Source organism: Pangasianodon hypophthalmus, chromosome 2 (assembly GCF_027358585.1).
Source record: "Pangasianodon hypophthalmus isolate fPanHyp1 chromosome 2, fPanHyp1.pri, whole genome shotgun sequence".
In the NCBI taxonomy this organism is placed as follows: domain Eukaryota; kingdom Metazoa; phylum Chordata; class Actinopteri; order Siluriformes; family Pangasiidae; genus Pangasianodon; species Pangasianodon hypophthalmus.
The window spans coordinates 9,528,423-9,554,718 of NC_069711.1; the positions used below are offsets into that span (position 1 = coordinate 9,528,423).

Consider the following 26,296-nt stretch of genomic DNA (forward strand, 5'->3'; position numbering starts at 1 on the left):
TCCAACTCCGTTGCATGACAATATTCAGAATTTTGTATGCAGGGACTCTGTGGGAGGCGTGCATACTGAGTGTTCCCCTCACACCCATATATAGCAATAGGTGTAATGACACTGTCGTTACGCATTACAAGATTTTGCACCAAATTTTAATTGGATGTCTACTTGGTGGAATTTTTTTATTGATTGCATGAGAGCTCTTCATGCTTTTTCTCTTAGTGCATTCACTGCCTGCTGAAAACTTCCTGAGGCACTGATTTTCACTCCTAGGTAACGAGAATGAAACAATGCTCTAGAGTGGTGTTTCTTAGAGGGGACATGTGCCTGTTTTCCTGAGATTTGGCCTTATTTTGTTATTGTGTCAGGGCCCAGTTCTGACAATATTTCTCTAGCAGGTCCAAGTGTTGCTGTAATCCCTGCTTGGTAGGCATAGTAGCGCAGAGTGATGATACTACCACCACCATGCTTTACTTTGGGATGTTCTCAGGGTGATGAGCTGTGTTAGGTTTTTCCTAAAAATAGTGTTTGTGCCAAGACCAAAACATTCAATTTTGGTCTCTTGAGATGAGAGAACTTTTTACTTTTACTTTTTAGGTTCCTGAGACTCCAAACTGGACTTCATGTTTTTTCCCAATATCACTCTATCCATAAAGCCCAGCCAGTCACTGACCTTTGGTGGATGGCTTCCACTGGGCAGAGTTTCAGTTGTACCATGTTTGTTACATTTTCACTAACGGACTTAACTGTGAATATATAAAGTTTGGGACCTTTTAAATAGTCAAACCCTGATTGATACTTTTCCAAAACTTATTGACTTATTTGATAGCTCCTTGGCCTTCATGATTTTTTTTTTTTTTAAGATATATTCTCTAACAAACTGTAGGCCTTTCCAGGAACAGGTATATTTATTTTGAGATCATGTGATACTTTACTTGCACAGAGGTAGGCTCCGTTCAGATAATTATGTGGCTCCAGTTCATTTCAGATCCAGATTGGAACACTAAAAATGTACAAAAGTTCAAGGAGGGGCTTATGCAAGGCACTGTATATCTGTTACACATGCAAATAATGTCCGACAAGTCTCAAAACGTTGGTTCATGTCAGAACTCCATTCAGCTGGGCAGAATGCGGAATGCACCTAGATGAGTAAGCTTTAAAGTTACAAGTTGCACACAGTAATAAATGATTATGAGCAGAATATAGAACCTAATCATACAGTTAATTTGGTCAGGGAGAGTGTAAAAGCACTGCAAGAGCTAAGAAGGCAACCGCTGGGTAGCAAATTGGATTGCTAAAATAATACAACACAAATTAATAGGTGCAATAGGAGTTATATTAGATTGTGGTGCTTTGTGAGTGGATGGAAGTATAAGTGGTAATGATCATACAAGACACACAAACCGACAGCGACCTGCTGAGCTTGTGGGGTGTGCGTGCGAGTTCTTTCAGTTCTTCTTTAAGTTTAATGTATTTGCACTGAGTTAAGAATATTACCATGCTAAAACGCATGGAGGTAAAACAAAAGCAATAAAAGTAACATCGCTCCTCCTCATGCTTGCTTCTGCCTCCTTAATTCCCTCCACCCCCCAAGGATCCCACAGATGAACAGAAGAATATTTCCACACAAGTGGTTATTGGGAAATCTCACAATAAATGTTTCACCCTTCCCCATAAATGATAAGTGAAAAGGTTAGCATGTAGGACTAAGAATTTAAATTAGGCTTCAAATAATTACTTGTTTTCAAGCTATAGGCAATGTGAAAGTTCCTAAAAGTTTTTAAGGAGATGTGGTGAAAATTCTATATTGCCACCAGAAGTAACAATTCATTACAATAACAACAAAATTTATTTGCACTTATATACAAGACACATATACAAAATTAAGTACACATGTAACCCAGAATATCCCATCATTCAGTTATGTGATATAACTGCTAGATGAGTATGTTAAAGGAAGATTTTTCATTAAAGAACAAATGCAGAACATTTATTTATTAACATTAAAGAATCAGTTCTATTCTTCAGTGTCTATTTGCATACAACAACCCCAAATGCTTCAAACAGTCTTTTGAAAACTAAAATTAAAAAAGTGCCAGGAAAACAGTTTATCTCAGGAATCAGTTATGCATTATTCTGATTCTGGGGCTTCAAGCCTCCGTTTCAGAAGCATGAGAAACATCCACTTAGCCAAAATTAATCTTTATATGATTATGAAAAAAATTAAGTGACAGAATTAGAGGAAGTGTCCATTTTCAGGTAATACTTGGATCCTATTTGCATCCCACTTCGCCAGTGGTAGCAAAAGTTAACACTGCAACACAGCTCAAAATGCCAAGTGATTAAATCACGTCTGCCAACTTATTCACAGCTCAAGGCTGCTCTGAATGCATTGTGTGTCCATAAGAAAGATTCTCATAGGTTGGATTTGGGGCCACTATTCACAGGAATGGCCCTGAGCTCTGTCCGCATGCACAGGTACTCGCCGATGACGGCCATTAGGGCAATGCAGGCCACATTAACCAGCCACCATGACAGAGCAGCTGGCAGGTGGGAGTTATAGATCCAGCAGCCGATCATGTGGAAAAAATGCACCGTGATTGTGAAGTCCAAACACTGCTTCCCCCGGCGGATGAATAACCACAAGCCCAGAGCACTGACAAAGAGACCCAGATACATATACATTCAGTTCAGTACACCGACACTGTGCTATTAGGTCAAGCTGCCTAGGGTTAGAATGTATTTTTAAATAAGAGCACTGTGAATTAACTTAAAGTTTAATATAAATTAGACACTTCAAGTAAAGGGCACATACCATGTGAGAGAGTTCAGAATGAATGCCATCATCGAGAGTCGCCCTTGTGTCGTTGAAAAACCGAGAACCTTTAAAAATGGTTTGAAAAAATGGCATAATTTCAAAAGTTAAAGCAAATCTGGTTAAAACTGATTGTATGACTCTTAATACTTTCATTTCTCAGTATTACATGTCTCATGTCTATCATACTTCAAAATATTCTGTATTGTTTGGTGATTAAAAGTCTGTGACTTTGAGACCACACAAGAAAACTCTCCTCTCTGGGCTTAATAAACTTACTTCATAACTGAATATCTGATCGAGAGATCTGTTGGTGTGCACAAGACCGTCCACGCCGGCTAACCACAGGCCTAGGAAGCTGTAGTAGATACATTGCATCAGGATGATCTGGGAGATGATAAGCACTGGATCCCAAATGTAGCTGCGGAACTGACTGGCCATCTTCAAGCCAGGGCCTCAATCAACTCAAGAAAAGACCATGAGAGGCCGAGATGTTCACTCTGTCACCCCAACCAGGCTCTGCCACAAATAAGGAAAGAAACTTGGTTTTTAAATAAATAAATAAATAGATAGATAGATAGATAGATAGATAATAACAAAAACCCTCAACTTTCAGTTAAGACTTCAATGTATATATGTGTTTATAGAATAAAAGACGATGGATTGTGTTGTGCATGATGAAGTGGTCATATAATTCAGCACCACGAGTCTGTGAAGCATAGCCAAGGGGTCCATTTGTATGCTGTAGCATTAATATTTCCCTTCACTGGAACTAAGGGGCCCAAACCTGTTCCGGCATTAGGAGCTCCATGAAGACATGGTTTGCCAGAGATGGAGTGGAAGAACTCGAGTGATCTGCACAGAGCCCTGACCTCGACCCCACTGAACACCTTTGGGATGAACGCTGATTGCGCCCCAGACCTCCTCACTCAACAGCAGTGCCTGACCTCACTAATGTTCTTGTGGCTGAATGAGCACAAATCCCTACAGCCACGCTTCAACATCTAGTGGAAAGCCTTCCCAGAATAGTGGAGGTTATTATAACAGCAAATTGAGACTAAATCAGGAATGGGATGTTCAACAAGCACATATGGGTGTGACGAAACTTTTGGACATATAGTGTTAGTTTAATCCATAACTTCAACAACCAATAAGCATGTAGGGCTACAAATAACAATCACTTGGGCCTAATATGTTCTGTCTGTATAAAGTTCAGAAATAAAGCAGAATTTAAAAATATATTTTACAATTAAAGTGCTCCCTGGCTGCAAACAGTCTATGAACCCCTGGAGTCATTTATGCTGATAACTGTAAAATATATATCAACAGGACTGATGTACATTTTATTACGAGTGTAAGTGTTGACTGGGATTTCTACTGCAGTACAGAATTCATATTCACTAAGAACATTTACTAAAGTCATTTTTATTAGTATTTATCCTGAAATAGAATATTTGAAATAAAAAAGAGCCTATAGTAGGAGAACTTGCTATCATTACTTCTTCGGATAAATGAATCAAGTAATTTTAACTGTCTGATTTGGAGCTTACTGCGCGTTCAAGTGCTCCTGGGAAGCTCGTATTTACGAGTTGATATGAGTTGAATACAGCAAGGTGTTTTAACTCTACTTCTAGAAAATGAAGAATAAAGACTGCACATCAGGTGTGTTTTGATTTTTTATGTTTTCAATCAATTTATGTAAACTTTCTCATTGTACGATGGTATCGTATTTTGTGCAGGTAATTAGCTTGTTTTATTGTAAATAAAAAGCCTGACTAAAACACGTCAGTGCTAAAAACACATTTACCCTCAACTCAAAGAAAATCCCCAGTTTTCCACTCGTAATTACGACTTTGTGGTGCGTTCAACTCGTAAACACGACTTTTCCGACATGACTTGAACGCAGCATCAGTGTCAGTAGCAGCAGTTAGCATGTTTTCTGCTAATGTTAGCTGTACTTAATTTGTCATGAAAGAGAACGCGGGATGAATTAGACTAGCTTACACAGTTTATCTGAGCTAAGAAGTGTGTTTCTGTTATATTTTTTAAAAACAACAGACCATGTAGAGCGTGATGTAATTCCCCAGACACAAATGTCAGCTTTCTAAACTAACGTTAACGAACCGCTCGTCTGAAGTGAAGGCTAGAAAGTGACACACGTCTCATTAGCTGTTTATAAGGACCTACCTGCACCTTCGCTGGCATCTGAGTTTAAACAGCACAACCCAAAGGAACTAAATCCCTCTAAAGCCCAGTAACATCACGCAACCATATTTTCTGCTCAGCTGATGACGAGGCTGGGAGAAGAAGCGGCCATGTCAACAAAGCAAAGTGAAACCAGCACCAGCAACGCTTCCAACACAAGCAGTATTCCAAAATAAAAGTCCTAACAAACGACCATTAAAAAAACAAAAACAAAAAACACCTCATACCTACCACAAATATGTTATGAACGGATGGAATTAATTAAGGAATGTTTTCTTGTGAAAACAAAACATTCTTGATATTTTTTCTTGTTATTTAAAACACCATTCACTCTCTAAGTTTGCGTGTCATGCGCATGAATAACTATAATAATAATGATAATAATAATAATAATAATAATAATAATAATAATAATAATAATACATTTTATTAGTATAGCACCTTTCATACATAGAATGCAGCTCAGATCAAAACATAAAAACATAAAAAGGAAAAAAAAGCAAGAAACAAATCAAGAACAATAAAAATAAACAAAGAAACTAGAAGTTGACTTGCTGGAATCGATGGTAGTCTAATCTGACATTAGCAAAGAAAATGAGCTAACTTAGTTAAATAGCCAGTTAAAACGATGAAATTAGCTAAACTTACTTCAACATATTTTTTGAAAGTAGAGTCCATGCCTTCTAAGGAGGCAAAGATGACATCTCATTTATACGAATCTTTGCTTACTCCAGCACATTACACATGTTAGTGAGGTAAGGCCAGGATCGCTCATGCTCAAGTTCCCCACTGCCCCACTATTGCACCTTCAGACGCACACGGATAGCTATAGCATTAACATTGTGCAGCACGAGAAGGTCACCACAGATGACCAATTAGCACGTTGATGAACTTGATTAGACGGTATAAACTGAAATGTAAATAAACTGTGTTGGAGCCCATTCTGTTGATGTATAGCATACAGTCATTGGACTAGATGAGAGAAGAGACCTTCGAGATGTTTTAATGAGTACATTGAAGGTCTAAATAAAAATGTAAGGAGTACATTTCTTTACATGTAATTACGTATAAATATTCAATTTTAATAACACTCAAGTGAAGTACAGTAATGAAGTACAATTACTCACGTATTTTCTTGTAATACAGCAAACTATAATGCTGCATTCGTGGTGCCTTGTAAGCAGTAAATTGCCAGTTGTAATGACGTCACTTCTCACCTCGGGACATTCAGTGTATAAAATGGGAAAGAACATGGACACCTTCACAAAAGTGTGTATTTTGTTTTCTCTGTCAAAGCACATAAAGCTATAAAAAGCTACTTTAACCACACTTTTACAGTTACAGGCCTGAGTGGCTATTGGTCCTGTTCTACTGTAGTGAACTTTATACATTTCTGCAAATAATTTTATTTTTCTGTGCTGTGCTGCGGGAGCCTACAAGGAAAAAGAACATAGAAAACTCATTCAGATGTGTACGTAGCTAGCTAACATCAGTAAACTCATCCACTCTCTGTGTAGTTGTGTATCTCCACAGATACACAATCTGTGAATTTTAAGAAGTAAGAGGACAGTTGAAAAACATTTCTTACACTACATAATATACCTAGCTACTGTTGAACTTAATGTTAGCTAATTTGTGCTCTCACTAGCTTAACTGAGTTAACGCCAGTTAACTCATCCACTCTTGTATAGTTGTGTATCTCTACAGATACACAATCTGTGTATTTTCAGAAAATAATATGAGGACAGTTAAAAAACATTCATTAACATTACATTACAATAATGTAGCTACTCTTAAATTTAGCTAGTTTGCATGCTCGCTAGCTAGCTAGGTTAGCTGACAAGAGGGGAAAAAACATTAAGTGTGCAAAGCTTATTTTGGGTGGTTGGCAGAGGCAGGAGCTGGTTGAGCGTCTAGCCAACTGTTAAAGCAAGGACCGCAAGAAAGCAACTGATAAAAAATAGCAAATTAAACAAAGCATACATACAAGCACAAGCACACATACACACAAGACTTACAGTAAACACAATCTGATAACAAACATAAGATTATTACTCACATTACAGTGATGAAGTACTACTGATTTTTCCTCTTAAACATAACATTAGTAGTGGCATTAACATTTTTTCGTTTGCCTGTTTTTCTTTTGCACAGTCAACACTAAAACAAGAGATAAACAGGTACTTAAAAAAGAAAAAGTCATAGATAGGCGAAAAATTAGGAAGTGAGCAGTTAAAAAGGGTCAATGTAATGCTTACGTCATTTAGAAATCATTTAGGAGAAATTAACAGTCTTGATGCTGCAGTGAATGATGATGAACTGGGTTGGTGTGATGTCAATCAGGAACATTCATTGCTAGAGTCAGAGAACAAAGAGGAACACAAGGAAGATGAAGGCGAGGAAGGTAGTCCTTCCTTGGTTGAGTCTCTGTGTAACTGGGCTGTCAATTATGGGGTGTCTTTTTAGGTATCCTGAGACTTCATCATCCTTTGCTACCAAAGGATGCTAGACTCTCCTAAAAACAGCAACTACATATAGCACTCAGAATGTTAGGGGTGGTACATATCATTACTCTGGTAGTCTGAAGGTTTTCGCCAAAATCATGAAACAAATCTGGTCTTGAGTTCCAGATAAATATGAATTCAAACTTCAACTGCACATGGATTGCTTACCACTGTTTAAAAGATCTAATGTGCAGTTTTGGCCAATTCTAGGGATACTGCAGGGTTGTGCTAAGGATCCAGTTGTCATTGCTCTGTTCTGTGGTAAACCCAAGCCAACATCGCTCACTGATTATTTGAAAGATCTAGTCAGGGAATTACAAGGGTTAAGCAAAGGATCTGTAATTCATAAAACTTACGTCTGTCATCTGTGATGCTCCAGCTAGAGCCTTCATAAAGGGAATTAAATCCCACACAGGTTATTCAGGTTGTGATAAGTGCATCCAAATTGGTGTGGACATCAACCATAGGATGACCTTTCCTGAGGTCAACATCCCATGTAGGACCGATGAGTCCTTCATGAACATGTCTGATGAGGAACATCATATTGAACATATCATATTTCCCTTTTAAAGGATGCAGGTATTGGCATGGTGTCAGTCTTTCCATATGATTACATGCACCTTGTCTTTCTTGGTGTCATGAGGAGACTGCTGGATTTATGGCTTGCTACAGGGCCTTTATGTTGTCGTTTGTCTACACGCAACGAGTGTAATCTCAGATACACTTACTGGCTTGAAACATTATATTTCAAGGAAAGCTATGCAACTATTAGAAGCAACTAGAAAGGCTAAGGTGGAAGGCAACAGAAGTCCGAAAGTTTCTGTTATACACTTGTCCGGTGGTTCTCCATAATGTGTTGTCACTCCCAGTGTACAACAATTTTATGTTGTTATGTCTGTTGCAATTTTCAGCGAAATCGGTGGTGAATCGGTGGCTACAGCTGGCGTCAGACCATGAAGAAAGAAGGAAGAGACGCAACAAGGAATAATTACCATGATATAGCCCACACTTCAAACACCTTACCACACATCTACACACTTAAAGCCACACACGAGATTTGATTCCTCTACTTCTAATTATTAAGGGTGCCATAGGTGGATATGTGTCCATTTTAATTTTATTTACACCTTGTTTCTTCTCTATTCTAAAACGTACCACTACTCTAAATAAATTCTTTACCAAATTTGGGTAATAACATAATCTTGAGACTGTGTTTGTTTTGGATAATTGTAGAATCTATGGAAAAAAACTGTACAATGATAAGTATTTTGTATTGTTAAATTTAAACACATTCAGTTGTAAATATTCACAGAGCTGCTTTTATGTGTTAGTACATCATTACTATTCTATGTTACTATGTTACTATTACTCTGCTATAACTGATGAACTTGACGTGCAAGTGAAATGAAGCGGGAAAAAAAAGTTTCATTTATCTAGTCATGTCATTTTATTGGATTTTTTTTTTTAATATGACAGTACACATGACATTCTCAGGCCAAATTTGGACCAAGAACCAAGGTCATTACTGTAATTTGTATGGGCCACATCCAGGTCTCATCAGTTCTTCTTTAGGTTTATGTGGGCCAGATCTGGGCCAGAACCATTCATTTAACAATCTCTGGGCCAGATCTGAGCCACATTCATTAGTTCTACTCAAAATAGTGCATGAGCCAGATCTGGGCCACAAACAGTATTTCTGCTCACTTTAAAGTACATACTGGGCCAGAACAAAATGATGTGGCCCACAGGTGGGCCAGACAAATTTTGCTAACTGGGGAACAGGAATCTGATGTGATCATGGGCCCAGACTGACCGAAACTGGACAGTTAAAAAAAAAAATCACCTGGTCTTTTTCCAGTCTTCAACTGTCCAGTTTTCAGTGAGAGAGGCACCAACAACCATGTCGCTGTTAAAGTCTCAGAGATCACATTTTTTCCCATTCTGATGTTTGATGTATACATTACCAGACGCTCTTGACCTGTATCTGAATGAGTGTATGTATTGTGCTGCTGTCACATGATTGGCTGATTAGATAAATGTTCAGGTGTACAGGTGTTCCTTTTAAACTGGGTGGTGAGTGTATATTTATTGATTTATTATAGGGAATATTATATAGTATACCTATAGCAAATACATCTTTGTAATCAGTTACACTGCTAAGTCAATAAATGAATAATTTAGCCAGACTTCACTGCTAGACACCCCTGTGAGTCTTAGAGAAGTACAGAAGATGAGTAAATCCCTAAAACCCTAAAAAAGATGTCTTCCAGATGAACATGGAGATATCCCGAAGACGTACAGTATTTGTGCTCATGGGGGTAATCCTGAACAGTTTTACACAATTAATAGTTATTTTCTCTTTCTAATTGGTGAACATTGTAAATAAGTTGTAAGTATAAAGTTATTTGGATTATTTGCCTTAATTTCTTAAGGATTTTGTTTATTTATAGGTCTGTCACTACTTTTCTTCAGTGAAACTGACCTAGCTATTTGGCAGCTTAGCTGCTTTTGTCACTGATGTTGTCTACATGATGTTGGGAAAGTGTTTTGTCATTAGTTTCCTCTCAGTGGCCAGAGCTGCACAGTGACGTAACAATTTTGTGACGCAGCTGATTATTAAGTCACGTGTTCGCGTAACAGAAAACTCTGACCATTGTTAATCTGTTTAGCAGTTCGCAGACTGCTAGGGGAGCATATTTCTGTGCGGAAATGTCGAAAGAAAGTTTGTTTGAACTGTTGAAGCTTTCCATCGACTCTCCTGAAGGGGGAGTTGTGAACTTTAAGGCCCTGCGCGCGCTGCTGCACGGTATACTGAAGTGCCTGTGCGCGCGGAGGGACGCGGACGCTGGCAGGGATGTGGAGGAGAAGAGCTCAGAGCAGCAGGAAGCGCCGCTGGAAGCGCCGCTGGAACAGCTGTCCAGCCATGCACAGCTGCCGAGTCTCTCAGCCCCTGACACGAGCGCGCAACAGGACAGCGAGGAACGAGTGTCCAAGGTAAAGCCCCCATTCTCTACTTCTGTATCATCTGATCTCCTTTTACTGTCCAATAATGCAATAATATTAGCATTGCACTAATGCAATACTTCACAAAGACATGTGATGTTTTCTGCCCACTTTTAGCTGTTGTTTATTTGACTCAAGAGAATTAACTTACACTTTTGTAACATTTGCACACACTGAATGTTACTAATTACTTGGGGGACAAAGTTAGGGAGGCCAGATTAAGCTGGTTTGGACATGTTCAGAGGAGGGAGAGTGAGTATATTGGTAGGAGAATGTTGGACATGGAGCTGCCAGGCAGGAGGCAAAGAGGAAGGCCAAAGAGGAGGAATATGGAGGTAATAAATGAGGATATGAAGCTAGTGGGTGCAAGTGTTGAGGATGCAGAAGATAGGGATAGGTGGAGAGTGATGATTCGCTATGGTGACCCCTAAAGGGAAAAGCCAAAAGAAGAAGAAGACTGTTTGTTGCTGTAATTTTTGCCAGAGAAAGCTTCTTAAAGTGCTGTATTTCTATATTATAATTTCTGGAACCGAGTTCTCTAACCTTAGGAGTTCCTCTTGGTCAAGCTCAGCTGGTCTCAATATTCAATTGTTGTTGTTGCTGCTGCTCCTGTTAGGGGTCACCACAATGGATCATATATACATATATGCATATGTATTTGATTTGGCACAATTTTTGTGCCAAATGACCTTCCCTCCCCAATTTTATCCAGGCTTGGGACTGGCACTGACATCGCACTGCTGCACACAACCACAGTGGCTGGGGTTGGTTCCCTGGCTGGGAATGAACCTGGGCCACAGCGGTCAAAGCGGTGTGGCCTAACCACTAGTCCTCCAGGGACCCTGGGTTGAAGCTTCAATTATATGTCTGTAAAAGGGATGAACTGTTTGAACAGCACTGAAGAAAGCTCTCTGAAACGTCTGCTCACTTCCTCACTTGAAATCACTGATCTTTGCACTTTTTTCATTATGCAAGTCTAAAAACAATATATATACATATATATTTTGTGAGACCTTTGTGGTCTGGTTTTCATTCAGTGTGTAGACAGCCTCTGTCTCTACCTGAGGACAGATTTATCGTAAAATGAAACTGCATCAAGTATCTAAAGGCCCATTTGTTCTGTCCTCAGTGTATGTGTCTCATGCAAGATTTGGTAAAAGAGAATCAGGAGCTCAAGGAGGAGACACACAACTTGAAGAAAGAAGTGAAGACACTTCAAAATCAGCTTACTCAGGTGACCACATACATATACTTCACTCCTTTTTAAGGAGTAAATTGCATCCAACATGGTCAAAATTAGAATACTGCAATCAGTTAATTTACCGAGAATGTAAGTACAGAATATAACACAGTTCAATCACATAATAATAGAATGCAAAAAAACCCAAAACTGAATCTGCTCATAATCTTGTTTATCCAGTGTATGACTTGGGAAGCCGTGCAGACTGCTCTCATCTCCGAGAGAGAAAAGATAATGAAGGTACACTGATGGATTAGCACTATGTGCAATTTACATTGTTTGAAGAGTATTTGAAGAGGTTTTTATATATAAAAATCTGCTTAATTAAAACAGATTGAACAAGCTGTGATCATTTACTGAGATCAACATACCATACCATACCATACCATCCAATATATTTAGCAATGAGAAATGCTTGATTTGAGTTGCTTGATTGCATTGATGTAGTCCTAAATTAGGGAATTGTGTCCTCTCAAGATTACATAATGGTGGATTTATGATCAATTTCCATACAGGAACTGAAGGATAGCATCACAGGCCCTCCGACCTCAAGGGACGCTTTCACAGCCGTATCTGATGGAGACTTGCCCGATCTAGCTGGCCAGACCTTGTCCCAGGTCAGCAGTGGGGTTGAGCACTACCCAGAGACACTGGAAACTCTGACGGATGTAGGTCGACTACAGGAGAAGCACGAGAGCCTGGAGGCTCGTGTGAAGCACCTGGAAGGTGACATGACTATGCACCTACTGAGACAACAGCAAATAGAATAGGATTATATATAACAGAATTATATATAATATATAATTATATGAATTTATAATAATTTGTAACCTTACAGTAATGTTGGTGCATGAGTTCTTTCATGACTAGAGTTTGACAAGTATGTTTAAAAAACTAATTACAGCAAGTCCTACACTAAAGCCTGGAGAATCCACAATTAAGATACTGGGATTTGTCTGATATTCTAGTCATAGTGCCACTTTTCCTGCTGTGCATGTTTAGTTTAACAACCTTTCTAAATCTGGGCATGGAAAAGCATGTATCAATAGTTGTGTATTTACATTTTTGTTTAGGAGAAAGAGAAAATATACTGGCTCAAATGAATCAATTGAAAACTCAGTTGGACACCATAATGGCAGATAGAAAGAAGGTAATGAAAGGACACTTACCCTCCTACACCTATACACACAACCAAACACACACACCTAACAGTGTAGATTATGATGGCAGGTATATGAATTGGAGTCCTTGGTCATGGGCACATTGAACATGTCAGGGAGTTCAGGATTAGGTGAGGAACTTGCCAAGTCTGAGGTGACAGAGAGCAAGAGCAGAGACAGTATCAGTGGACCAGATCAGCAGCTTCACCTGCAAACAGCTGACCTCAGGTAAATTCCATTCTCAGGCCACAGGAAACAGCATTGGGAGCAGTTGTAGCTCCTTCACAAAGTTCTTTGTATTACTATTAGTTGTCTAAGGCAGTATTTTATATATTAAAATTATAATATTGTTAGCCAGGGGTACTTTGATGTGCAAATATGCATGTACTTGTAAGTTTTAACTCTGTGTAATCTGTGTAATGATGCCACAGCTATCTGTGGCCGGGAGCAAAGGGATCAAAATTGGCCATGCTCCCTGGGTGGGTGGGATGGCACACTCTCTCTTTCTCCTGTCAATCAAAGTGACACTGGTCAGTCGTGGGTGTCTGTGAACTCATGTATGCAGAAGAGGGTAAATAGGCCTTTAACTTTAGTGAACCTTTAACTTCACTAAAAATGCACTGGCTTGTGAATATATGCCTTCATGCTGTTTTGCTTTACCGAATATCTGCTTCTCAGTTAACTGCTAGTGAGCTTGTTTGCGTCTGTCACATCATAGAATTTCAGTATCATGAGTCTCGAGTTGTATTTTATGTGATTTTGTTAACAATAATCAAACTTGTCAAACACATTTCACAGAGTTCCTATTGAAATTGAAAAATGTGCAGTGTGTCCACACATTTGACCTAAACACCAGTCTGTATAATCAGAGTCAGTCATCCAAGAGAAGTATTTAAAAAGCATGGCTTTGAGATCAGGGTTACTTTAATGTCAAGAGAAATAATTGTGCATGTGAAAAGCTGAACAGATAGGAAAAAAAAAAAACAGTTGGGTAGCGGTTCTCAGTGGCACAGTTGTCTGTTAAATACATCCTTACAATCTTTCTTACACTGTCACACACACTTTGACAGGAATACAGTGCAGAAGCTGGATGAGGAGGTGCAAAATGTGAAGCAAGAACTGTTGGTGCTCAAAATGGAACAGAAGAGAAGCCCAGATAAGGAAATGCAGGATAAGGTCAGAAAGAGAAGAGAAAGATTAATTAACTGATATAATGATATAGTCTTCTCACTTTTTGATATACTAATGCCACTGCTTTCCATCCATGGTGTGTTCCCGCCTCACAACCAGTGTTCCTGGGATCGGCTCCAGATCCACTTCAAACTTAATTAAGATAAAAGAGTTACTGAATTTGAGTGAGTGAGAGTGTTTTTATATGTATTTGTTTATGTGTAATCCAGACCTCAGAGTTGACAAGTGATGTGCAGGGGGTTGTCCTGCAACTCCAGGCTGAGTGTGAGAAGCTCCACAGTACAACCAACCAGCTGATGAAAGATCACATGCAGGAACAAAGCCACATTGAGGTAAGGAATACTGAGTTTGGTTTAGAGCATGGAAAATACAGCACAAGACTGGCATTGGAGTACTGCCATTATACTCACAGAAAAATACATGTACTAATATGCTTATCTCTCAGCACTTGTACAAGACTGTGAAGGAGCTGGATGAAAAGAAGGCAGACAAGAAGGCAGTGAAAATTGGAAAAGGGATTGTGAGTGTCTTAAATTATACCACATTATCAAATACAAAGTCCATCCAATGTCACGTTCAGTGGCTGAAACATTTCTCTCTCATTCAGAAAGCTGACATGCAGGCACTGGAGACCAGGGTCCTCCAGTGTGATACAACAACAGAACAGCTGAACAGGATGTTTCAGGATCTACTCAACAACATCACAGACCATGAGGAGAATTGTCATAAGGTTATTGAGAAGATCTTCAGGGAACTGGACTGCAAGGTGAATAGACAGATCTGTGACTTAACATGAAAAACCTTTTTTGGTGGTCCTGCTGAAGCACAACCAAAGTAGCTTGCCAAAATATCATTGTACAGGTTTCCCATTCCTGTCAAAATTGTTTAGTGATTGCTTGGTCTAGCATATTTGATTTTACTCAGCAAGCTGTTTGTAAGGTAAATCATATGCTAGAGCAAAAAGAAGACTAGGAGTGCCACATAATTTGATACTCTGTGAAATCAGAAGGATGTCTTAATTTGTAAGCAAAATCAAGGCTCTGCTAAACTCTGAATATACATCTGATTGTAATGTTGTGTGTCTTTGGTTTCAGCTGAACAACACTGAGCTGGATCCTCTGAAGAATCAGCTAGAGGATTGCCGGACAAGAATGCTCAAGCAGATAGAGGCCAAACCTGCCCTAGAATGTGATGATGCTGCTGTTCTTAAGAAGTGAGTAATGCAAACACTGTCAGTCTGTCTATGTGTAAGAATTCTTCATAGCTTCTCCCTCCATAGCCAGACTCTAAAAGATGCTGCTATATTATGATGTGGATTTGTTTTTAATTATAGCTCCATGCTTCCTGCTCACTTGTACAGTATCTGATTGCCCCATTTTAAGCCAAGGTAGTTTGTGCCATGTATTTGTATTTACCATTTTTGGTTAAACTATTGGAACAAGTGGTGGCAGACCAAATTTAGTATCATAATGATCAATAATCTATACAACACTTTTCCATCGGGTATGCTATATGACTTTATAATCATACAAAAATTCTACAGTAGGTTTTGAGAGTTACTGCTACGGCCTTGTTACTTCCACGCTTACTCCTGTAACAGGCAGCATTTTGCAACTACACTATATTACCAAAAGTATTCGGTCACCCATCCAAATGATCAGAATCAGGTGTCCTAATCACTTGGCCTGGCCACAGGTGTATAAAATCAAGCACTTAGGCATGCAAACTGTTTTTACAAACATTTGTGAAAGAATGGGCCGCTCTCAGGAGCTCAGTGAATTCCAGCGTGGAACTGTCATAGGATGCCACCTGTGCAACAAATCCAGTCGTGAAATTTCCTCGCTCCTAAATATTCCACAGTCAACTGTCAGCTTTATCATAACAAAATGGAAGAGTTTGGGAACAACAGCAACTCAGCCACGAAGTGGTAGGCCACGTAAACTGACGGAGAGGGGTCAGTGGATGCTGAAGCGCATAGTGCAAAGAGGTCGTCGCCTTTCTTCACAGTCAATTGCTACAGAGCTCCAAACTTCATGTGACCTTCAGATTAGCCCAAGTACAGTACGCAGAGAGCTTCATGGAATGGGTTTCCATGGCCGAGCAGCTGCATCCAAGCCACACATCACCAAGTGCAATGCAAAGCGTCGGATGCAGTGGTGTAAAGCACGCCGCCACTGGACTCTAGAGCAGTGGAGACGCGTTCTCTGGAGTGATGAATCACGCTTTTCCATCTGGCAATCTGATGGAGGAGTCTGGGTTTGGAGGTTGCCAGGAGAACGGTACATTTCGGACTGCATTGTGCCGAGTGTGAAATTTGGTGGAGGAGGAATTATGGTGTGGGGTTGTTTTTCAGGAGTTGGGCTTGGCCCCTTAGTTCCAGTGAAAGGAACTTTGAATGCTTCAGGATACCAAAACATTTTGGACAATTCCATGCTCCCAACCTTGTGGGAACAGTTTGGAGCGGGCCCCTTCCTCTTCCAACATGACTGTGCACCAGTGCACAAAGCAAGGTCCATAAAGACATGGATGACAGAGTCTGGTGTGGATGAACTTGACTGGCCTGCACAGAGTCCTGACCTGAACCCGATAGAACACCTTTGGGATGAATTAGAGCGGAGACTGAGAGCCAGGCCTTCTCGACCAACATCAGTGTGTGACCTCACCAATGCGCTTTTGGAAGAATGGTCAAAAATTCCTAGAAACACACTCCTCAACCTTGTGGACAGCCTTCCCAGAAGAGTTGAAGCTGTAATAGCTGCAAAAGGTGGACCAACATCATATTGAACCCTATGGGTTAGGAATGGGATGGCACTTAAGTTCATATGTGAGTCAAGGCAGGTGACCGAATACTTTTGGTAATATAGTGTATATCAGCCATTTTTATGTAAACGACACCAATATTTTCAACAAATGCATTTGTTTTCTCCAGACCAGATAATTGAAATGCTCTTCTGTTTTGCTGTTTAGATAAAATTGATCTGTAGAATACAGTACATAAATACAGCAGCCAGTGTTTTGACTTGTCAAACCCTGCAATCATATTATTCTCATTCTCTTCTTCTTCTTCTTCTTCTTCTTCTTAATATTCTTCTTTCCTTCTTCCTGACAGACAGATTATTACAAGGTTCAACTGCCTGTCCTGTGATCGCCCTGTCAACATGATTACTCCTGGACCGTATGTTTGCTTTTTGAGCTTTAAATCCATTCGAATGTATTCCACATGACTAAGTACTATATATTTACTCCGTCCTGTCCTGTGCTTCTTCTTCTCGTTTGCTGGATGCTCTCAGACGCTTGCTGGCATTGCCTGAGCTTCCTAGTTTACCCCCTTCAAAGCACAACAGGAGGTAAAGAGAATTTTTTTATAGTTTATATCCTGGCTAAAATAATAACATATATAGGAGGACAGCAATCAACTGACAAACAAGGAAAGTATTTTATTCTATATTTATACATTTATTTATATATTTATATATCAAGTTTAGTTCTGCTTATTCTAAGGAAATCTTAAATCCTATTTTCTAAGCCCATAATCCACCTTCCTACAATTTATGCTTCAGTAATTAATCGATTTAAGCCTTTTTACGTCTCCAGCCTGAAGCCATGCACTAACCTGGGCCAGTGTGAGAGATCACCTACAGACATGGAACAAACCATGATGTTCAGAGAGAGTGACAGCTCTGGTTCCGATGCGCACGTCTACAAGGAATGTCAAGACACCAGTGATGTGAAGACTATGGAAGTGAGACTGCCCACCATCTCCCCCAAGGAAGGCAAGGCCCCGTTTATCCCTTACCTAATTCTGAGTACTACACACTCTGCTCATAATGTGACAGTGAGAGTGATAATGAGACTGTCAGCAGCAGCAGGTGAAAATTCTCAACTAGGCCCTTGAATTTTGCAGTCACATAATAGTAAATATGGTGTTGTAGGTTAAAAGATTTATAATTGGTGCACTCATATTTTTGTGTTTTCTTGCTCCTTGTATTTTTGAGCAATAAATTTGTAATTCCTTTCCCCTTTTTTCCCTCTGTAGCTGGCAAACACCAACAGAAACACATTTTATACAAGAACAATCTTATAGAAATCAGCCTGTTATAATGAAATATTACGATTTACAATACGAAAAGATGATTTTTACTGAAATATTATTTTTACTGATTAACATCTATAAATAAGTGCATGGATGTTAATCAAGGATAAAGTCTGTGATACCCTAAGCCTCTGTTATGGTTAGCAAACCTGAATGATTAGATTGTTTTAAACTAACGCTATACGCTTTAGCTAGATTGAAAGCATGTAGATTACAAATGGTGCTCTTGTAAAATGGTCCAGAGAACAACAGCAACTGCTGCTAAAAATTATGAGCCCATTCAAGGACCCTGTCTTATAATTTCTGAGAGGTATGAGACATTTGATTTTTATATGACCTATTATTCCAGTTTCCTAATCAAAGCAATCAGGCTGATGTAAAAATACATTGGGCAAAACGTTCCTGCATCTGTGTTATATCCTTCAACATTAGTCTTACTTTTATTGCGTATTCATCAGTGCCACTAAAAAGTAAATTTGATTTAACTCTCATACCTGACGAGTATGGCATTGTTTTTTTGAATGTAAGCTCAAAGTTGGGTTTGGTTCCCTGTTTGACGTTTTGTACTGTTGTGTTTGTGTCACTGCAGACTACTGCAAAAACAAGGACATGGTCAGCCACGGTCAGTTACTGACATCTAGTGGAAGAAAGCCTAGCCGGCTGTTGCCATTACGACCGCAGCATGCCAAGACACCGCTCAATTGCTCTGGTACGTCCCAGACAATTACGAACATGAACTCTTAAAAAGCTTGTTTTAGACTTTGGAGTAAATTGCTTAGTGTTCCAAAAACAGTCAGACACTGCAGAGTGAAAATGTCTGCTGTGTGGAAATGTTTCATGTTTTCAGAAGAGAACAACAGAATTTCAGTTTACGACAAATGTTCAGCGAGTTTCAGCGAGGGGAAAATGCAAAAAGGGCTTTCAATACCACTAAGCTAATCAGTTATCTGAAAACTCCTCATTCCAGTGATCTATTTAAAAAATATTGGATAGCTAGCATTAGCAAGAAAACATAAGGAGCAGCAGCAGTGGGATTTGTCCAGCAGAAAATCATTTGAAAACGGCAGAAAATTTGCTAATGACAGTCCAAATGCTAAAGCCATCACAGACAAAATCAAAAGTTTACGGCTCTTGATGACCAACCCTTTTCACCTGTGGAGGACTGGAGATTGCACCAACTCATTGAGCATTCGGAGCCTATGCTCTCCTAAGTCGCTGCTACTTTTCTGATGTTGCCTTGCCGGCTCTGTACAGCATTGTGGCAACACACATGACCTGTTCAAAGCTAATTTCAGAGACTTTAACTTCATTACTTACCTTTGTACTCCATAAGTATGCTAAGCTTTACTGCTCAGTGGCCGGATGAAGATTTTTAAATGAAAAAGGCAGTGGTGCATGCACAGGATTTGCACGTATCGCATATGCCGACAGCAATCTCCACTACTTTTGAACAAATGCTTGGACAATGGAACATAAGCAAGGAGATGCATATTGTGATAAGAGATAATTCTCACAGTATGGCTAAGACTTTGGAGGAGTGTGATGTTGCTAGCTTGGGCTGTATATGGGTGCTTGGGCTTGGGCACATACTTTACAGCTAGTTGTGAAGGAAGTGTACTGAGCCAGCGAAGCATCTCTGGGTGCCTGTCCATCGGGAGAAAGCTGGTTGGTCATTTTAAACATTCCCATCTTGCCAGCATAGAAGGTCATTGAATAAAATGGAATGAAACTATTTGAATTGAAATTTTAATTTTTTTTGAAAATTATCGGTTATTAGTATACATATTGGCTACAAGAAGGTGCTGATTATTGGTCATCATATCGGCCCAGTATCAGTGCATCCCTAATATAAATCATATATAATAAAAGTAATGAAATATACAGAATAGAAAAAATAAAGAAGGACATCAAATAAAACTCCAGTAAGGAATTCAAATAAAAATGGGTCCACGTTGAGGTTTACAGAACCTAATTTGTAAAGTGCTGTTAAAACATCATTGTGTACTCAGAAACACATTATTGTTGTAATTATAACAAGTGACCCTCTGACATGTACCTCCCATTTCCCAGGTTCAAGCTGCTTTGAGAAAGATAAGCAATGGCTCCATGAGGACTCCTTGCCACAGACCCCACTGTCCCCACAGGAAGATTCTTCAGTGCCGTCAGCCAAGAAAACCTGATGGCCTCGCTCCTCCAATAATGACTGAATCCACATGGTAACACTTTACAATAATGGTACATTAGTAAATGCCAGTTATGTGTGAGCTTACGTATTACATAAATAAGCTACTGTTGTTTCACTCTCTTAATGTCAGGGTCATGAGAATATAAAATTGGGTAATATGACCTTGACCCTGCCATCTTGGGGCCACTAGAAGGACTCTGTAGCCTAGCTGATGAATTCTGTTTACTTTAGGCAGAATCAGCAGTAAAGGTGGAAAGGTGCACATAGGTCTGTGTTCTGGGGTGATGGAACATACAGTAGGCATTATGAATCCTGTAGCTGCATCTAATAGCTTTAGCTCATGAAAAAGGAGAGCTTTTAGGAACTAATTCAGCCCAATAGACAGATACAGTCATCCTTGTTCGTCCTGAGTAGAATCCTATGTTTTAAAATGTGGAGTGTACATTTTCAATCATGAATCTGTCAAATAAGAAACTTCCTTGGGCAGAGCTGCAAACTTGTTGAGGTTTGATACTGTCGTACTAGCTAAAGTGAACATCATAGCCCGTGTGCAGTTAAGCTGTCAGGCAATCTAAATCATTCTTTCAAACTCCTGATAAAAGCCTTGCAGTGTGGCCTAGTGAAATTTGTACTTCACTACCTAATCCTACACGGGCTGCCATTTTTTTTTTAAAGGTCGTCATGGTTTAGAGCCTGTCAGCAGTACGTGTGAGCTGGCAGAGGCTAATCCAGACTTGTTTTTCAGATCTTACTGAGGCATGACTGAGAAGTGAGAATGCCAGCTCATCTGCCAGGTCATTATCAACCTAAAAATCTTGCAGATGTAGCTGTAGACCTAGCATCCTCACACTGGCATTTAGGAGGAGTGAGAGTGAACATTACATGCTGTATTACGAAAAAATATCAAGTGATTCTTTACATGTACCATTATTGTAAACTGTTACACAATGTGATAGCTCACTGAATAAAAATGTACATGAAACCTATGATGTACATATAATGTATATAAACAGTTTAGGTTCAAGTCTCAATCATTGAACAGTTGATAACTTCACGTTGATATGATAGATGCAAAGTTAAATCTCTAATGAAATCAGAAAAGACTCTGATGCTTGTATGCACTTAGCACTGCTTGACTCTATAGTATACAATTATCGAAGAGAAATGATTCATAATCGCACTATACGGTCTCGCCCAGATGAGGATGGGTTTCTTTTTGAGTCTGGTTTCTCTGAAGGTTTCTTCCTCATGTCATCTCAGGGAGTTTTTGGCTGGGAGATTCCTTGCTACACATCATTTACAGACCATGTACAGAACAGAACTTTATTCTGATTCAACCAAATCAACACCTAGCACAAACTGATGAATACTATGCTTTTGGTTCATTTTGGTTTTACAATGAACAGATTTAAACACTCCCCACATAAAAAAAAACAAAAACCATAATACACTATCGATGGCACACATAGGACTGAAAACATACTTGTGAAAATCTTTCATTCTTTGGACAGAAGTGACTGTGAAGATATGCCAAATACACCAATCAGCCATAACCACCTGCCTAATATTGTCTAGGTTCCCCTTGTGCCACCAAAACAGCTCTGATCCATCAAGGCATGAACTCCACAAGACCTCTGAAGGTGTGCTGCAGTATCTGGCACCAAGATGTTAGCAGCAGATCCTTTAAGTCCTGCAAGTTGTGAGGTGGGGCCTCCATGGATTGGACCTGTTTGCTCAGCACATCCCATAGATGCTCGATCGGATTGAGATCTGGCAAATTTCGAGGCTAAGTGAACACCTTGAAGTCTTTGTCATGTTCTTCAAACCATTCCTGAACAATTTTTGCAGTGTGGCAGGGCGCATTATCCTGCTGAAAGAGGATTAGGGAACGCCGTTGCCATGAAGGGGTGTACTTGGTCTGCAGCAATGTTTAGGTAGGTGGTACGTGTCAAAATAACATCCACATGAATGCCAGGACCCAAGGTTTCCCAGCAGAACATTGCCCAGAGCATCACAGCTTGTCTTCTTCCCATAGTGCATCCTGGTCCCATGTCTTCCCCAGGTAAGTGACACACACGAACACAGTCATCTACATGATGTAAAAGAAAACATGATTCATCAGACCAGGGCATCTTCTTCCACTGCTCCATGGTCCAGTTCTGATGCTCACGTGCCCAATGTAGGTGCTTTCGGCAGTGGACGGGGGTCAGCATGGGCACTCGGACCGGTCTGGGGTGTGGTCATCAATAAGGGCATGACTCTGCCTCTTTGGGCTCCCTCTCAGGGTGATATTATTTCATTATTTTCTAAAGTTCCTTTCAGTTATGTCTTTTCGCAAAATTACTGGTCACAGCAACATGCAAAATAAACTTTGTATGTGCAACCCACATGCTGATGCTGCAGCTAAATTGGCTCCCAGTTTCCCAACCCTCCTCTGGTTGCTTCTGTTATGCAGAATATTGACTCCTCCATTTTCCTTGCCTACTTTAATTGCTTAGGTTTGAAACCTTTGTCTGAGTAGCATTCTTTGGAAGATAGTGAGACACTTTGCAGGATTGGCAGTCTGGGGGTGCCTCACTAGGGGTGTGTGGAGCATTGGTAATAAAATAATTGTACCCAATGCATTTAGGACAGGGTTGATTTCTGTGCCATGGTTTGCCTTACCATAGAGTGGCTAAAACAGTGTCCATGTTGCAACAGATTAGTATAGATGGCTAAGCTGTTTGAAAGCTAAACCCAAATTTGGCAAGAAGAAAATATGTTCTTGTGAAAGTATATGTTTTTCAGATGGGTTGAGGCCTTTTCCACAGAACTGTGTCTCGTTGCTCAGATTGCTCCTGACCAAGATTTTTTTTTGCGTTATGTTGTTTGCCAGAGCCTGGACAGTGACTAAGGTATCCATTTCACAGCTAAGGTGTTGAAGCAATGCACAAAACCTCTAGGGGTCAGTCAGTACATTCCATATCACCCCCAATGTACTAAAGCAGTGGAATCCCAAAATAAGCCATTGAAAATGGCTCTTAGCTCTAAGTTGTGTGTGATGGCTATCAGGAGTACACCTAGTAAGATTTCTGGACCCAGTCTAAAGGAATTGTTGACCTCAACAGTAGGACTAGATGACAAGTCTGGCCTCGAGATGTTTTCTAGCATTTGTACTCAGTCTCAGGCATTGGTCTCAGTAAATATGGTCTTCGCCTCGACTGAGAGTTTGTAAAAAAAAAAAAAAAAAAGTTTGTGTTTTTTTTTTCTTTTTGCATGCACAAAGTTTGGCAAGACATAATTCCTTCCCACATGGCTAAGCACAGGCTGTAGTGCAGGGTTCCTATGAATCAATATTTACTAGGGGTGTAATGATACATCAAGTATTGCTATGCAAAAAATATGATGTGCATTGTGGAAATGTGCAATTCACATCATGGAAATCAGCGTTCTGTTAATTATGCATGTAATGCAGTTGCACTGTTTGAACACCAGGGGTCCCAATCTGTGCAACCCATGAGTTAAAACATATTGAAAACACGCTGGTCGCATGATCACATTCTTTCATGGAGTGCCTGCAACATCTGCTCTTGTAAAATCTGATAGCCCAACAGCTCCGGATTGCAACGACCAACACGCATTATACGTTATATAGTTACATGACCGTGTTATGACAGTTTAAACAGCTCTTCAGTAGCTTTCACACAACACCAAAGGCTGTGGAAACTGGGCATTTTAGCCGACTTTGGAGCTCTATTTCTGCTACGGAGCTCATTATGTATCATTTTCATAGTTCATAGGTCGGACACTTTGTTTATTCAATCAAAAATTTTGGGGAGAATTTATAAATTTATTTATTTATTTTTAACATATGGTGAACCTATAGTACATTTTGTTTACAATATTAGACCTTTGTTCATAGCATTTTTTTATTTATTTCATTTTATACAGACAAAAATACACATTGTTTTGCATGATTCATGATTCAAAAATGAAAGAGACTTCAGTCATAATTTTTGTCCATTAAGATTTTGTTCAAAATATTCTGTGAAGCGAATCGAGATCGTGAAGCCGGTATCATGAATCGAATCGAATCATGATGGAGTATATCGTTACACCCCTAATATTTACGCTTGATTTGCTTAGTTGTACATCGGTTTGTTGGTTTTAGTTTTGACAAGGTGAGGGAAAGCAGGTGCAGTGTAGTTGTGTGGCCTTTTGATGTTAGCTAGCTAATTGTTATAATGCCGGGGAACACAAAATCTGACCATAAAACAAGTTTAAAAAAGGGGGGGAGGGGGGAGCCTTTGGGGAGTGAATTTGACCTGGATTTAGTAAGGTGCTGCAAATAAATCATGACAAGATGACTTCTAGAAAATAAGGATCTGTTTGTTAACAGTACAGAATAGAGTGTATTGAATGTGTTGTGTGTTGTGTATAAGCTGATGGCGACGTGTTTCTTTTACTGCGGTAAAGTTTGTTTCATATTCAGACATTCAGATATTTCTGATCAACAACGCACAAATGACATGGCAAACTATTGTAAGACTACATGATTTGAATGTGACATCGAAAGGAGAACCAACTACACACTTTAAATCAAATCAGGAAACACCTGATTCCGAGTTAAACATTTTCTCTCTTTGAGTATCTGAATTGGCGCTGAATTGTAAGGGACTGTCACTAAAGTGTTGCAAACAAGGAAAGTGTGAAGAAAAGAAAAGTTCATTACCAACTGCCTGATTTCAGTAAAGTCTTGCTGCTTAGGAGCTATGAAATGTAAGCCATTCATTCATTAGTTAAATTTTTCATTTGAAAATACTTAGAACATATGTCCACAGGAGCTACAGAACTAGTTGTATAACAAACATGGACATGCAACTGATTTTTTAATAATCATTAGTAATTGATACTGATCAAGAAATAGAAAAAGTTTCATTAGATACAATTAATGTATGAAAGTGGTTGAGTTGTTGCTACTATACCAGAAATTGTCAGCTAATCCCATGTCACCATGATATTATCTGTAAGGTGTGTTGCTCTAAAACAAGCTGTACATATTGTCCTTGTCTAGGTTATACTACACCTCTGTGCACCTTTGGACATTCTGAACCTTTTGTGTTATGTGTACTTTGTTAAAATAGCTGCAGGCGGTCTTTTAATTTTTGCTTGCTGTAGTAATCTGTCTCTTCTCTCTATTGCACTGTCTCTCTCTCTCTCTCTATCTCTCTCTCGTCTGATTTTTTTTTTTTTACCTCTGTATACTTGTCTTATTATAGTTATTAATTATAACATTAAGCTTTTCCATTGCAAATGACTCTCTCTGTTTCTAATGTCATTCAGGTTCTGTGCTTTAATTTCTATCCATAAGGGTTGAATTTGACTCTCTGTTCTGTCTCTCTCCTTGATTTTTTTTTTTTTTTTTTTTTTTTTGGTTGGAGCAGTTCATGTTATAGTGTATGTATAGGGCCCCAATAATGGTTCAAGCCCAGAGGTCCTCAAAACCCTAAGTCCACTGTTTTTTGTTGTTGGGCTTATCTCTGTCTCGCTTTCAATTGGACTCAGTCTTGACTTGGTCTTGAATTGGCATTTTTGGGTCATTAACCACCCATTATGAGGGACCTTATTCAGTCATTTTGACAACTCCAACCTTCTTATTAGTGGAGCTCAAGCCTGGCAGAACCAGGTGGTTACACTTATCTCAAATTATACTTACATACTTATACAGATCTTACAGAAGAAAATAAGAAGGATGATTAATTTAAAAATAATTGCTGCATTATCCTGATGTTTCTGCCAACTGTTAGAGCCTTTTTTGAGTGCTTTTTTCCTTCCATTTCTCTACACTGTGTAGATACTTCTTAGGAGCATTTGGTGATGTCTGGCTGATTTGACTACCCTTAGTTCACAAAACTCTGGCATTTCAC

At 39.4% G+C, this 26,296-nt stretch overlaps 2 protein-coding genes and 1 long non-coding RNA gene across 8 annotated transcripts in view; 1 reads left to right on the forward strand and 2 right to left on the reverse strand.

The window, feature by feature from the left end:
* Positions 1–1,824: 1,824 nt before the first annotated feature.
* Positions 1,825–5,156, reverse strand: sys1 (SYS1 golgi trafficking protein). Its single transcript, XM_026922310.3, has 4 exons — positions 4,997–5,156; positions 3,089–3,328; positions 2,810–2,877; positions 1,825–2,650 (listed from the first exon to the last, which is right to left on the reverse strand). Exons 2-4 carry the CDS (start codon positions 3,248–3,250, stop codon positions 2,410–2,412), a joined length of 471 nt encoding a protein of 156 aa, XP_026778111.1. The 5' UTR covers positions 3,251–3,328; positions 4,997–5,156; the 3' UTR covers positions 1,825–2,409.
* A 4,617-nt stretch (positions 5,157–9,773) lies between these two features.
* On the forward strand, positions 9,774–21,456 carry LOC113532547 (glutamine-rich protein 2). 2 transcript variants are annotated; one of them, XM_034298481.2, is made up of 16 exons: positions 9,774–10,512; positions 11,651–11,755; positions 11,942–12,001; positions 12,277–12,487; positions 12,835–12,911; positions 12,992–13,149; positions 13,992–14,097; positions 14,322–14,444; positions 14,558–14,632; positions 14,720–14,878; positions 15,207–15,325; positions 17,222–17,287; positions 17,403–17,459; positions 17,707–17,885; positions 18,795–18,914; positions 20,276–21,456. In XM_034298481.2, exons 1-16 carry the CDS (start codon positions 10,228–10,230, stop codon positions 20,383–20,385), a joined length of 2,010 nt encoding a protein of 669 aa, XP_034154372.2. In that variant the 5' UTR covers positions 9,774–10,227; the 3' UTR covers positions 20,386–21,456. The 2 variants fall into 2 exon arrangements, with proteins under 2 accessions (XP_034154372.2, XP_053086757.1); XM_053230782.1 differs by lacking the exons at positions 12,992–13,149; positions 13,992–14,097.
* Positions 12,369–26,296, reverse strand: part of LOC113532565 (uncharacterized) — a 32,129-nt gene continuing 18,201 nt past the window's right edge. For 3 of the 5 annotated variants that reach the window (XR_008301169.1, XR_008301174.1, XR_008301167.1), the window contains exons 3-6: positions 14,324–14,405; positions 14,153–14,244; positions 12,931–13,070; positions 12,369–12,507 (exon numbers count right to left, since the gene is read on the reverse strand). This is a non-coding gene — a long non-coding RNA (uncharacterized LOC113532565). The remainder of the gene's footprint in view (positions 12,508–12,930; positions 13,071–14,152; positions 14,245–14,323; positions 14,406–26,296) is intronic. The other 2 variants (XR_008301168.1, XR_008301175.1) reach the window with 2 other exon arrangements.

Excerpts from the sequence above, each read along its gene's own strand:
- LOC113532547 (XM_034298481.2), top strand. The coding sequence starts at position 10,228 with ATGTCGAAAGAAAGTTTGTTTGAACTGTTGAAGCTTTCCATCGACTCT. Across the intron at positions 15,326-17,221 it reads GATGCTGCTGTTCTTAAGAA|ACAGATTATTACAAGGTTCA; the intron begins GTGAGTAATGCA and ends TCTTCCTGACAG. Across the intron at positions 18,915-20,275 it reads GACACCGCTCAATTGCTCTG|GTTCAAGCTGCTTTGAGAAA; the intron begins GTACGTCCCAGA and ends CCCATTTCCCAG.
- sys1 (XM_026922310.3), bottom strand. The coding sequence starts at position 3,250 with ATGGCCAGTCAGTTCCGCAGCTACATTTGGGATCCAGTGCTTATCATC. Across the intron at positions 2,878-3,088 it reads ATCAGATATTCAGTTATGAA|GTTCTCGGTTTTTCAACGAC; the intron begins GTAAGTTTATTA and ends CCATTTTTAAAG. Across the intron at positions 2,651-2,809 it reads ATTCTGAACTCTCTCACATG|TGCTCTGGGCTTGTGGTTAT; the intron begins GTATGTGCCCTT and ends TCTCTTTGTCAG.